The sequence below is a fragment of the Nematolebias whitei genome, chromosome 1, assembly GCF_014905685.2.
Source record: "Nematolebias whitei isolate Nwh7 chromosome 1, NemWhi1, whole genome shotgun sequence".
NCBI classification, from domain to species: Eukaryota; Metazoa; Chordata; class Actinopteri; order Cyprinodontiformes; family Rivulidae; genus Nematolebias; species Nematolebias whitei.
In genome coordinates this window covers 57,395,760-57,409,193 of record NC_056498.1, presented here as the reverse complement: position 1 = coordinate 57,409,193, position 13,434 = coordinate 57,395,760, and the positions used below count along the sequence as shown (strand labels likewise).

At 37.1% G+C, this 13,434-nt stretch overlaps 2 protein-coding genes across 2 annotated transcripts in view; both read right to left on the bottom strand.

The window, feature by feature from the left end:
• slf2 (SMC5-SMC6 complex localization factor 2) overlaps positions 1–990 on the bottom strand; it is a 9,910-nt gene extending 8,920 nt beyond the window's left edge. Inside the window, exons 1-3 of the mRNA XM_037696448.1 lie at positions 496–990; positions 309–367; positions 153–225 (exon numbers count right to left, since the gene is read on the bottom strand). Coding sequence (XP_037552376.1) covers positions 153–225; positions 309–367; positions 496–990 — 627 coding nt within the window. The remainder of the gene's footprint in view (positions 1–152; positions 226–308; positions 368–495) is intronic.
• A 6,117-nt stretch (positions 991–7,107) lies between these two features.
• LOC119418391 (phosphoglycerate mutase 1) lies at positions 7,108–12,591 on the bottom strand. The gene is made up of 4 exons (XM_037685672.1): positions 12,337–12,591; positions 11,095–11,369; positions 8,471–8,651; positions 7,108–8,337 (listed from the first exon to the last, which is right to left on the bottom strand). Exons 1-4 carry the CDS (start codon positions 12,473–12,475, stop codon positions 8,168–8,170), a joined length of 765 nt encoding a protein of 254 aa, XP_037541600.1. The 5' UTR covers positions 12,476–12,591; the 3' UTR covers positions 7,108–8,167.
• Positions 12,592–13,434: the final 843 nt, after the last annotated feature.

Here is a 13,434-nt window from a genome sequence, read left to right as displayed (position 1 = left end):
AATTAAAAAAAAAATTAAATAAAGAATTTTTATATATATATATATATATATATATAATTCTGGGGTAGGGATTGTGCACAATAATGTGGTGTGCCAACATAGTTCTGTTTTCCTTACTGCTGCTCACTGGAGATCTCCTGGTTCTCCTCTGCCTTCTCATATTCAGCCAATATCAACAGGTCTTCCTTGCATGCGGTTAATAGCTGCGCTTCAATGTCTTTAGCTCTGACAAGGAACAAACAACAGTAAGTCCTCATGCGCACAGACAATAGTTAAAATCAAAGGAAAAGACATACGTTCTGACATACATTTTGTTTCTGTTAATTTCCTTTAACATCTGGTCAAGATTGTTCTTGTAGACTCCTGACTTTGTGGTGGATGGAAGTATCTGCTACAAGAAGTTAAAAGTGACAGTGAAGAAGTAAATTAAAAAAAGAGCAAATTTGTCCATAACGATTTGTCCACAATTGATCCATAACGTTAGATATAACAAACTGAGCTTACATGTTTTGACTGGGAGCTGTGAAGGCCAGGTGTGCTTGGCTCTGAGAAGACGCCCTTTTCTGGTGTATCTGGAGGTTTGGTAACTTGCTCCATCATCTCCTGGAGGGAGACCAGCTGCTCTTCCTCACTGCTTTCAGAGCTCTGGGTTAGATCCATTTCGTATGCGATGCTTAGTCCCAGGTCAAGCTCCACATCATCAGGACAGTCTTCATTCATCTCACTTTTACTCTCCTCACCTGTGGGCCCCTCCAGTGGTAAAGACTGAGCACACCGAGAGGGATTTTTTTGTTCTGAGGCTGCTGTACCCATCTCTACAGATGATCTTACACCAGTAGAGTGTAACGGTGATTGTTTACGATGAGATTCAACACTCTCATTTTTAAACTGCCTTCCTGAAGAAGGGCTGGGAGTCCTTGGGGCTTTGAGTCCATTATTTTCAGAACAAAGCTGCAATTTTTCTGGTTCGACACGCTTTAAAGTCACCATCGGCAAAGAGACCAGAGGATCGTGTGCTGTAGATGACTCTGTATGCGTAGGTTCTGCTACTTTAAAGTGGGGAGTCATATGGCAAGATGATGCACTAACAGGTGGAATGCCATTAGTTGCAGGGCTGGTAACTTTCTCTGATGCTGGTGCATTAACAGTTGTCTCAGCTGTCTCAGCTGTCTTAGGCTTAGCAGTCTTACCCGAAGCGCTGACGACATAAACCAAGGGGTCGGGGGTAAAAAGCAGATCTATATCGTCAGGAACCACTGGTCTTCGTACACGGCTAGTTTTAGTGCGCTCTCCTGTGCGACCACTCGGTGAAGCCAAACTTGGTTTTGATTTCGGTGTGGAAGTGGTGCCGTCCACTTTTTTTTCTCCCATTTGATTAACTCTGCTCTGGGTCTTGACCGGTAAGGCAGTTGTGTGTCTACTATGAGAACGGCTGACTGAATCAACACAATGTGAGCCACTGTTGTCCAGCTGAGATACTTTAGAGGCATCCGATTCATCATTTTGATGGTTTTCCTCATTTCCCTTTGCCACACTTTCTTCACTGGGCCTTGATGATAAACTTAACTTCACTAAATTCTTTGTGGTGGTTATATAAACTTGCATTGCCCCCAATGATGGTGCCCGCATTAGACAACGTTTGGGTGGCGATGCGATGTGTGACTGAGTGGGTTTGAATGTGGATAACTCTGAGCTCGTCGACTGTCCACATGCCAGCTTAGAACGCAGATGGCTGTCTGTCGGGTTGGGTGGTAATTCCAAGACTGAAGAGTTTTTCAACGATGGCTGGGAGGCCAGTGCAACGCTTAATGACATGCAAGGAGTTGGACTGGTTGTATGAGTTCTGCCAGAGTTTGCATCCTGAAGACATGGTTTCTTGATATTCTCATGACAGTGGTCAAACTCTCTGCATCTCTTCTGAGAATTCAAATTCACTGCTGAAAACCAAGAGAGACATAAATATTTTAAACATATTCCGTTTCCACAAACTGTCTAGCAGTGTCAGTATAAAAAGTAAGTTGTTCAAACACAAACCTTTAATGAAAAAAAAAAAGAAAATTACTTTTAGAGATCATAAAGCAATGCTAAATTGATAAGAGAAAACCTTTATAATTTTACACGGACTATAACTAGATATATTTTTTAAGTATGTGATGCTGGTCTTGCTTAATTTGTGCAAGTTGGCATTACCAAAGGATCAGTGACACTGTCAAACCACTGAAACTACAAGTAAAACAACAAACTCTGAAGTACTACTGATGTGACAGTTAAACAAGAAAAAACAACTTAAAAATCATTTTGTTGTCGATTGACAAATTGCTTTGACGATATTACCTGGAATGGAGTTTTCACTTGAAGGTATCTGTTCACAGTGAAAGAACAAAAAAAAAAGTAATATGGTTAGTTTTACACAAACAGTGCTTTACGAAAAATTCAGATTTATAAATCAACACTGATGTTTCAAACAAATTTAAAATAATAAAAATCTGTCTGAAAATATTGGGATTGTATTATTATAATTCTAAAAAAGAATTTTGATGGCAATAGCTCTCAACCTCCAACAACACAGTAAAGACCAAAGTGTTTAATTTCAGACTCCACTGATACAGACCCAAAGATCTGATAGCATCCGTGAAAAGAAAATCTAATCCACAGAGACCTCATTACAAAATCCACAGGATTTGTGTGTATATGCCAGTAGAAAACAACCAGGAACATCCCGAGATTTTCTTAATTCACACTCAAATGATCAGATTTGTTATAGAGGCAAAAAGGTGATCTGCTCAATTTTAGAAGTGTGGTCCTAAAGTCCTTTCTGATAAGTGCATGTTGGGGACATTCTGGAGCAGGTACATTTCTCTGCCTACTAAAACTAGAATGAATGACAAGACAAAATTATTAATAAATCAAAATGGTTCAGGTCATGTATCCTGATGCATGCTCAATAATCCAGGTTGAAAAATCTAAAAAAAAAGTTAAGTCTGGTCATCTGGACAGGTTCAAATAACAGAAGAAACGTTTCGTCTTTCATCCGAAAGACTTCTTCAGCCTGAGGTGCTGTATTCAGCTCAGTCTTATAAATAGCACCTTCTCATAGTGGATCAACCAGTTTGTTGTTGACATTCAAAACAAGCTGTTCACATGATCAAGGAGGTCCATCAACCTAACAATGCATTGTTAGCACCCTGATGGCTGCTTGCTATTCACAGTGGTCTGAGTACATAGGGGAAACTAAACAGCCACTGGTCAAAAGGACGGCCCAGCTAGGCCTGCCATGATAACAAATTTTGCTTGGTGATTAATTGTCTCAAAAATTATTGCGATAAACGATAATATCATTTGAAATTTGACAATAATTAGTAATTACTGTCAAATTTAAGAAGAAATGTTGGTAATTTATTTTGAGTGCAGCACCTTTTTTTGAACACTGGATAGCAGTATAAGACCGTTTGAACCGAAGGATGGATAGTGAGGGAGCAAGCAACGTGTCTCTTTAAGAAAAATGGGAGGGAGACCCCTTGACATGACATGGGCTGTCTCTCCTCCCATTTTTTCAGTTCTCAAAATGGCGAATGCTCAGTGTGGTTTGAGCTCTTTAGCATAGCATTTTTCACACAAAGCTTTTAATAAAAAATTTTTCAAAAATCAGTAAACAAGTTCTCAGCTTCTTTTTGCAGAGAAAAACAACTTTTTACATGAAGGCACGGGTTTCAACCATGAATTTTGGAGCTTCAACAAGACGAGACGTTTTTTTCCCTGAGGACGGCCTGTTAGCTTCACTCGTAGCTTAGCTGCATTTAATGATCCAAAAACGCAATTTTCGACGATTAAAATAGATTTTAAAAGAAAAAAAGAGAATGGGAGGGGTCAGTGAAGAGCACTGAAGTTGAGCCTTTTGTCAACCAGTGTCTTCAGTAGAGAGAGACACAAAGAAAGGATAAAGCCGATAAATGAAAATGAGGTTGATAATTTTCATTTATCATGCGATTAATTGATTTATTGTTTATTGCGACAGGCCTAGGCCCAGCACAGAAGAGCAACATCATCAGACCCACAGACCCAAAGATCCCTGTGAACGGGATATTTGTACAAACTCTGGTAGCCCCTTTAGGGCTTCACAAAGCTCAAGGAAGTTCCCTGCTACTCAACAGCAGGCATGAAACTTCTTACTTGAGAGCATGGAACAAGGCAAAGCAAATGTTTAAACTCACAACAATTCAGCATGACTTGGCTGCTAGAGGTCAGACAGTTGACAAAGGACAAAATGACATTTCCACAACAGACAAAACAGAAAAAGTAATATACAATATATAGAAAAAAGGAAAATACCGTAAAATGTTCTTGTTTTTGTGCTTTATCATCATAATTTCCTGAGACAGAAGGTGTGACTTTAAAATCAGGCTCTTGGTCACTCCTAGAGTGGGTAGGTGTGGGGTGGCTGCTGAAATTCTTCACAAATTTAGTGGATGGAGAATAGGGTCTATCTGATGAAATATTATTGGTACCCGGGCTTGGTGGAACAAGCTGAGATGAGCAAAAATGTCCTAGCCCAGATGGCACACTGCCCAGCTGTGGACCTGATCTTTCCCTTGGCGTAGGCAGTGGCATATATGCTGAAGAGCAAATGTTAGCTGGTGTGTTTGAAACAGGCGCAGGAGGTTGAACTAGGCGTTTTGGGCCCAGGCTTCCTTTTGGTAAATGATTCATAGGGAAATCAATGTTAGTTGGGTTGTTTGGAACAAATCCTGATAAATTTACACTTCTTGCTAGATGAGAAAGCTGACATTGTGAGCTAAATCCACCGTTGTTGCATTGCTCTGGTGTCTGAAGTGGCAAAACTCTTCTGGGAGGAGGATGAGAAAGCAGGTTAGGGACTTGAGAGGGCCTCATTGGAGTTTCTTGGGGAAAAGTGAAACGTCGTAGGGAGTTCTGTTGAAGTTCAGGACCCATAACTAGAGGAAAAAAAAAAAAGTTAGCACTCTGAAGGGATAGCTCCATTATTTTATTTTATTTTTTAGCAAAAACACTACTTGTATTGAAATTTAACACTGGTGGCAAATATACAGTAGTATTTCTAGATTTACTTTTTTTTTGTAGTAATAAACTTTTGGTTAGATCCTAAACACAATTATGTAAAAAAGTTGTGCCAACTTTTCCATATATCTCGTTAATATCATTATCCTAAACGTTTACGTATGTTTTGTAATATTAAACAGTAAATGTTTCGTGTATTAAATGTACAACTGAATATTCGAGTAAAGGACCAATAATATTTGCATACATCAAAAAACAGTCTGTCTTGTATGATAAAAAATGTGAACATGTCAGTGACACAGAGAGCCCACAAAGTCAAATAAAGTGTATAAATGATCTATTTTATAAAATACCAGTAGTTTTGTTTATGGAAAATTGTTTAAAGTGGATGGAAAATGTTGGCATGTTTTTTGTTTGTATTTGAAAATTAATGAAATTGTTCAATTCTTTTACAAAATAAAAATAAAAAAACTGGCCATTACCTCATTTTAACGCACTCAGTGAAAAGTAAACATGTTTAAAGTCTATGCAAGCAGAATATTATCAAATCATTTTTTTTGTCTTACCTTTGTTACTCCTCGGACAGAAGTAATCTTCAAGCGTTCTGGGAGGAAATTCAGAGGAAAGTAAGTCAATGTTTTAGACAAACAGGTTTTGTTTGCTCTCCAACTTTAAATTGATACTAAAAAATAATAAGATGTGGGCTCGCATATCAAACTGAACACTAACTTCACACCCAGGAAAAGGGAGACATACACCAGCTCAGTACCTTTTCATAATACAGTACTGTTCTACTAAACACAGAAAGCTAACTGATGATGACACGACTCCAGCAGCAGTAGTAAATATTTGAGATACAATGTTATGGAGTTACCACACGTGGTTTTGTCCTTACACAATAGTAACACCAGTTAAACCTTTGAAATCTAAGACAGTTAATTTACTTTTCAAACATAAACAAACGCACAACCACAAACAAAGCTAGCCAGTCCACTAGCTAGCTAAGGTTAGCTAGGAAGGAGGTAAACAGACGTGTTTGTATGAATTAAACAACACGACAGTAGCATTACTTGGCTTTAATTAATCATATTCATTAAATTACCAAACATTAATTGTAAGAACCTAAAATACATACTTCTAAATGGCTCATGGCATGTACTCTTAAGACGGGTAGATCACTACAATAAAATGACCAGTCGCTGTATCAGGAAGTGATGTTTCGCTAGGCGGTTAGCAATGAGATAAAAACAAAGCTCTAGGTTTTCTTACCCTGCATTTCCTTGGTTTTCGGAGGCTTTATTCATTTTCAATATTGTGAAATTTAGTCATGACAACAAGAACGGAATAACGTGAAGCCAGTTCGATTTTACACTAATTTCCTCGGAACTTCTCCCGCTCGCACGAGCACCGCTGTTGTTTCACAATGCATTATGGAACTTGAAGTCAAAACCAAGAATGTAGGCAACGAAATAAAACATATCTTAGCTCATTACATCATACTCTTGCCACCTGCTTTCACAACCTGAATAACATTGTTTAAGTTTTTTTTAAGCATTTTTGGACTAACGACACTGTTTACAACATGCTTAAGGTATTAATGAGTTGCTTCAATAGTACAGTGGGGTAGCACCTAGGAAGATGGCGGCGACTAATCTCGTCTTGTGTCTCCCGTGCCCAGTTGTGCCTTTAGGTACCTGGTGATATGCAGTATATTGTATATATTTAGTCACTAAAGTTAAGTACACATGGATCACTTTATTTTATAAAATATATTTTGAATAATTACTCGTAAGAAACTCAAAACATGCCAATAGTTAAGAATACGCCAAAATAAATTTGAGTCAAACCAAGACGTGGTAAAAAAAAATAAATAAATAAATAAAACAAATTATATATATATTTTTTTTATTTATTTATATTTATATATATATATATATATATATATATATATATATATATATATATATAATTTTTATATATAAATAATAGCAATACCAATAATTTAATTACAAGAGAATGAAGACAAATATGCACATCAAATATTATAATTGAAGATAAGCAGACATAATATTGTCCCATAATTTTACATTTATTAGATCAGAGCTTTCATGGTACATTTGCCCAATGCAGACAAAACAAATGCAAACTATAAAGAGAAGCACCAACACTGTAAGACATGATGGGATTTTTAGCAGGAAAAACAATAGACATCGATGGGCCAAATATAGTAAAAACAAACACAACAAAGGTTCTTTTTTGAGAACTTTTCTGATTTTGTAAACACTGAAACTTTTTAATTTGAATAAAATGCTTGCTTATGTATATGGTGCAAAACTGAGCAAAGCAATAGTATAGTATGTTTAAAATGACATACTAAATATCAGACAACACCATGACAACATTCAGAAAGACTGAACATAGAGAAGACAAACAGACGAGAACTATTTAACCGTTCAACCTAAACCCCCCGCTCAAGAGACTGCATGCCTTGAAAACTTTGCTAGCAACATCCTCATAAACGCCAATGAGTACATTTTCTTTTTAAATTTAGTTTATAACACACTATCACAGAACACAACCATGATCCATAAAAAAAGTGGTTTATGGCACAACCCCATCACCTTCAGTGCACAAAACATTGTCTGCCTTGAAGCACACATTTACTACAAGAGGCATCTTCTCTCTTGATGTGAAGTGCATTCCCAACCTTAGCACAAAACTCAAACTGTAGCTTGAAGGTTTCAAAATGATGATGATGATATAAGGGCCACAGGAAAGCATTTAGTCTTTTCATTTAACATTTAATAAATTAATTTTATGACACCACAGCTAAAGACTGACATTTATCAGCAGTACTATTCATTTCAGTCCAGAGCTTCTCATTTGTTATAATATACCATTTTCCCTAAATTATACACAAACTCTTGAGTTATAGCTTCAATGGCTCCGATATATCACAGCCCATCAATCTACCATTCCCATACACAGCAAGGAGAGGATGTCTGCTTTAGAGCATATTGAATATACTACAATATAAGTTATGGTTTGGAAAATACACTAATCTGAGGCCTGCTGTTAGGGACAAGTTATAACATTGCACACAGAGTAGGCCATTTGGATTTTGCCTGTGCTTTTACTTCTTGGCTTTTCCCTGAGCAGCAACAGCCTCCATGGCTTTGCGTACAGTCTCCTCATCTCCCAGGAACTGCATCGGCTTCACTGGCTTCAGGTTCTTGTCGAGCTCGTAGAGGATCGGAATGCCTGTTGGCAGGTTCAGTTCCATGATTGCTTCATCTGACATTCCTACAGGTGGAAACAGACAGGGGAAAAAAACATTAACAAAATCGTCTGCAACGTGGATGTTGCAGAATTATTATTCAGAAGTAGCAGGTAAGGCCTTTTAAACGAACGGTGTTAATTACTCATTATCACCCACCCTCCAGGTGCTTGACAATTCCCCTCAAACTGTTTCCATGGGCAGCGATGAGCACCCTCTTTCCCTGTTTGATCTGAGGGGCGATCTCCTCGTTCCAGAAAGGTAGCGCACGTGCAATGGTGTCCTTAAGACTCTCGCAGGACGGCAGCTGCTCCTCAGTCAGGTCTGCGTAGCGGCGATCCTGCAAAGACAGCATCAGTGTTAAGAAAAAAAGCAAAGACATCACATTTTAGACTGGATAATCTGCCAACATCTGGACAAAAATAAGTATGTTGATGGTACATAAATTAGCTAACATAGCTAACAAAATCTGATGAGTTATTGTTGAGCTTTGTTTCAAGAGGAACTATGTCAAACATCATGCTGATATATTAATAACAAGGAGAAATTAAATAGTGGAAGCAAAACTCAGGTTGGAACGCAAAACGTTTATCAAAACTGCAAAACACGAAACATATCTGAATTTTGCAGATCCAGCTTTAACCAAAGTGGTTCAGGGGGAGTGGTGGCACAGAGGTTAGAGAAGATTGGTCTGTGATCGGAAAGCCGCAGGTTCAACTCCCAGTACCGTCAACATCAAAATGTGGGTGGAAAATATGAAAGTCCCACACCTGCTTCCATTTTCATTTGCCTCAATCTGGGCCCCTGAGCAAGGCCCTTAACCCCAACCATCTGCTCCAAATACAAGTCTCTTTGAAATTGAGTTCTCGTGACTCAATGAGACTACCTGTATAAATAAAGTGTAAATGGAAAAAAAAAAAAAAAGCACAATACAACTGAAAGATTTGTGCATTTCAAACCATCAACACAAACGTTAGAAAAATAATGCATCACTTCCTATTCCCATTGTGTTTTCTTAAAAGCACTATGTTGTAACTTTTGTAAAATTAAAGATACCAACAAGTGGAAACAAACGAACAAAGCCATTCCATCAAATGGATCCAAAGAGGATCCATGTGAGTGAAATAAGGTGTTCCTAGGATGCAGACCAAGACGGTGAAATAAGAAGTGACTCCCAAGCAAACAAGAATTATAGAGAACTGTATCAATGTGTGTGTTAAACTTTCAAAAAAGTCTTGCTCATGCTGTAAAATGATCTTCTCTCCTTACAAGTATATTGCAACTTTGTTCAAATCCTAGACTCCTGAATGATTATTATGAGTGATAGTTTTCTATGAACAAAGATGGACAAAGTGACTCCATTAACTCTCATTGTTTAAAACTGGAGTCTAAAAATTTTAAGATTTTTAGAAGCTGCCATGTTGTATTTCTGGAGCCAAATATTACGCACTAGATATGTGGGGCTGTTCCATCCATCCATTATCTTTGACTTGCTTCTTTCTTGTCATGCACCCACCCTCATAAATTACTAACAGGCTGTCACCATGTCAATCACAGTGACCCGTGACACTTTTATGAAATCTTTAAATAACTAAACATATAGAAAAGAACAAGCTGCAGCAAGATAAAAGCTACATGAATCAACAATAAAATAAAATAAACACATGAAAAAATTAAATGAAATATATATTTTTTGTTGTTCTTACTCAAGAAAATGTCCCATTTGATTAGATGGGGAGCCGGAACTTAAAAACTGTACTGTACTGCGACCAGCCACTAGGGGGTGCTATTCATTTGTGACTCATCTTCTGGCTTCTGGTCCTGTCTCTAATAATAAATACCTTGTTGTTTCAAACATGTAACGACTTATAATAGCTTGTATGAATTGTTAAATTATGTCTAAAGACTACTGTTTCAGAGTGATGGCACCATCTTCATGAATTCTATTGCACAGTTCACCGTCACATCTTAAACAATAGCAATAAATATCTGGACTGAGCCCTTCAACCATCAGTTGGTAACATAACGAAGCGTCTTTGGTGTTTTTTGGAAAAGGAAGTAAAAAAAACTGTGTCCTCTTTCTATAATCTGAAAATATCATTTTTGTTTAGTGAAATTAAATATATAGCCACTTTCCAAAAATAATGACTTTTGCATTCAACCTTTATTTATACAGGTTAATCCTTGATTTGATTTATTGAACTAGCAATTGTTACCAAAAAAAAGACAATTTAGATGTGTTTTTTTAATGCAACATTTGATTATTCTGCCTAACAAGCATATTAGATTATTGAAATGCTTGGCATCTTGTTTCCAAAAAAAAAAACAACCAGAGAGAGTACCTAAATATAAAGCCTGCCCTAATACATTAAAACAACTGCCCAGTGCCCACATCTGTCAAGACGTTATCAGTTTGCTTCCACTTTAACTAAACTTTGAACTTGAACCCCAAATTCAACCTTCCTAGTTACAAATTAACTCTACAAGCTATTAGGCAATAACTTTTGCAACGCTGCTAGCAAATAGTGAGTTAGCACACCACCACGACTGGAAGGTTTCATTTGATGTTGCATAAATAAGTGAAAAGTTTTGACATTCAGGTGGATTTTGCAGCAGACAAAAGATCATAATCCATGACTTTAAACCCACTACTGTCACTGCTGATTTCACTCATGCCTTTTTTTTTGTTGCTAGTTGGTCAATATGTGCATAACCTCTCTTTTCCCTTACATGTCAACACAGCTCATTGTCTGTGTGTTTGCACTGAAGATATCATATCTCACCTTGCTGATGATACTATAGTAGTCATGTTCTGGGCCCATAGAAGGAGGGGGGATGTCAAACGAGCGCCTCCAGATCTTGACTTGAGCCTCTCCATGTTTGGCAGCCGTCTCGGCCTTGTTCAGCCCCGTCAAGCCTCCATAGTGGCGCTCGTTGAGCCGCCAGGTCCGATGCACCGGCACCCACATCTGGTCGATGCTGTCCAAGACGAGCCACAGTGTCCTGATGGCCCGCTTCAGCACAGAGGTGTAGCAAATATCAAACTCGAACCCAGCATCTGTGACGTTTCAGACAGCTCTTTTATTTTTCAAACCTTAGAAATAACAATGGGAGCTGCAGTTTTCTCACGACACATTTAACAGCACGTCTCTTGTGCAGATAATGTTATAAATAGCTTAATACAAAAGTTGTTACAATATCTGTATCTAATTCTACATGATCAAACAAAATTTTAAATATTTTTTATTTTATTTTATACCTAAAAAGCGCTTACTTTTATAATCCTCATAGAAAAACTTGATTGTTGCAGAAGAAAAAATATTATCAGATGGTTAAAAAAAAAACCATACATAATAGACAATAAATAAAAATGTTGTATTAGAAGTTTCATAAAACGAGTCCCAAGCCCAACATGTGGCAACCTTTAGCTTTACAAAGGTGTGTTTTCACTATTGATCAATACGACAGTTTATTTTGATTATTAATTAATTAATTAAGGTTGGTGTAAGCTGTTTTAAGAGTCATATATGATGTTTTCAACTGGAAAATGTAGTTCAAAAGCTTTAGATATGTTATTAGTCAACATAAAACAGAAAAAAAGGCTGATTTTTTTTATTTTTAAAGAGCCTTTTGTAAAACAGTTGCTTTTCTTTCTGCTGATTGTGTGGTTAACCATCCTGGTTTTCCCAGTCTATTTTTTGGTCTAATTATCCTCAATATCTTTAAATTTTTGCTTGCAGTTCTAAAATTATAATGAAAGTAAGAAACAAATGGGGATGTCAATATAACTCAGCTGTGTTGTAGCATACACAATAAACCACGTGTGCATATTGATTTAAACATTGCCTCTTGCTGTTTTGTGACAGTGATGTCTGCAGCACTGCAGCCACAGTGAAGCGCCATGTCTGCCCTTTGAATCACTCAGGTTCGGGTCCAGTTCATGACAAACTGCGTTGCAGCTGCCCTGACATCATATTAAACCGGATATTATGACAGAGGAAAACCAAACACAGTAAGTTTCCCACCTTTCAGGGCCTGTCCTCCTCTCTTCGCCTCCTTCTCTCCGGTTTCGCTCAGGTCTGCATCGAACCAGCCGCAGAAGCGATTCTCCTGGTTCCAGTTGCTCTCTCCGTGGCGAATCAGCACGATTTTGTAGACGGCCATCTTTGTCGTTAACCTGTTTCTGTAAATATATTAAAATTAATGAAAATCACTTCAATAAACTGATCTTTAACAGTGGATGCTGGGGCTGCTGGACCGGGAACTAGCTGTGGAAGGAAGCAGACAGGTCAAACGTAAGATGTCAAACCTTTTTATTCTGCGGATTGGCTAGATTTTTACTTCCGGGTTTTATCAACCAATGAGATTCAACCTATTCTTTCTGCCAACCAATGGAAAAATGGCAGATGTGGGCGTCATCAGCTTCGTGACCTTCATTTAGTGTACATCATTGTACTTTATTGAAATTTCTATCTATGGAGGAAAAAAGACAAAAATATTTCATTATTATTATGTATTATATAAACATGTATATTTATATATTTTTGTTTACATGGCTAGGAAAAAAAAGCAGCTAAAGATAGATGTGTGCCATAACTTCAGTAGATAGGGGATAAATTGATTAAATTGATAATTTTATTCATTTTTTAATAAAAAAAAGAAGAAAGAAACACATGCATATGTTGGAGGTAATAAGTAGTGTACATACCTGTAGTTTTCACACTTTTGAATGAAATCAGTCATTTTTGAACTGCTACTTGTCACATCACACCAATTTGTTAAAATCTCTCCTGACAACTCCTTTAGGAAACTAATACATTTAGTTGAGTTAGTTTAGGTTAAGTTGAAGTTGGGGTTTTTAATAATATTTAAGGATTTTTTTATTGTCATATCAGCTCATGTTTATGGTATGCAATTCAGACTCAGGTCTCTATCTATCTATCTATCTATCTATCTATCTATCTATCTATCTATCTATCTATCTATCTATCTATCTATCTATCTATCTATCTATCTATCTATCTATCTATCTATCTATCTATCTATCTATCTATCTATCTATCTATCTATCTATCTATCTATCTATCTATCTATCTATCTATCTATCTATCTATCTATCTATC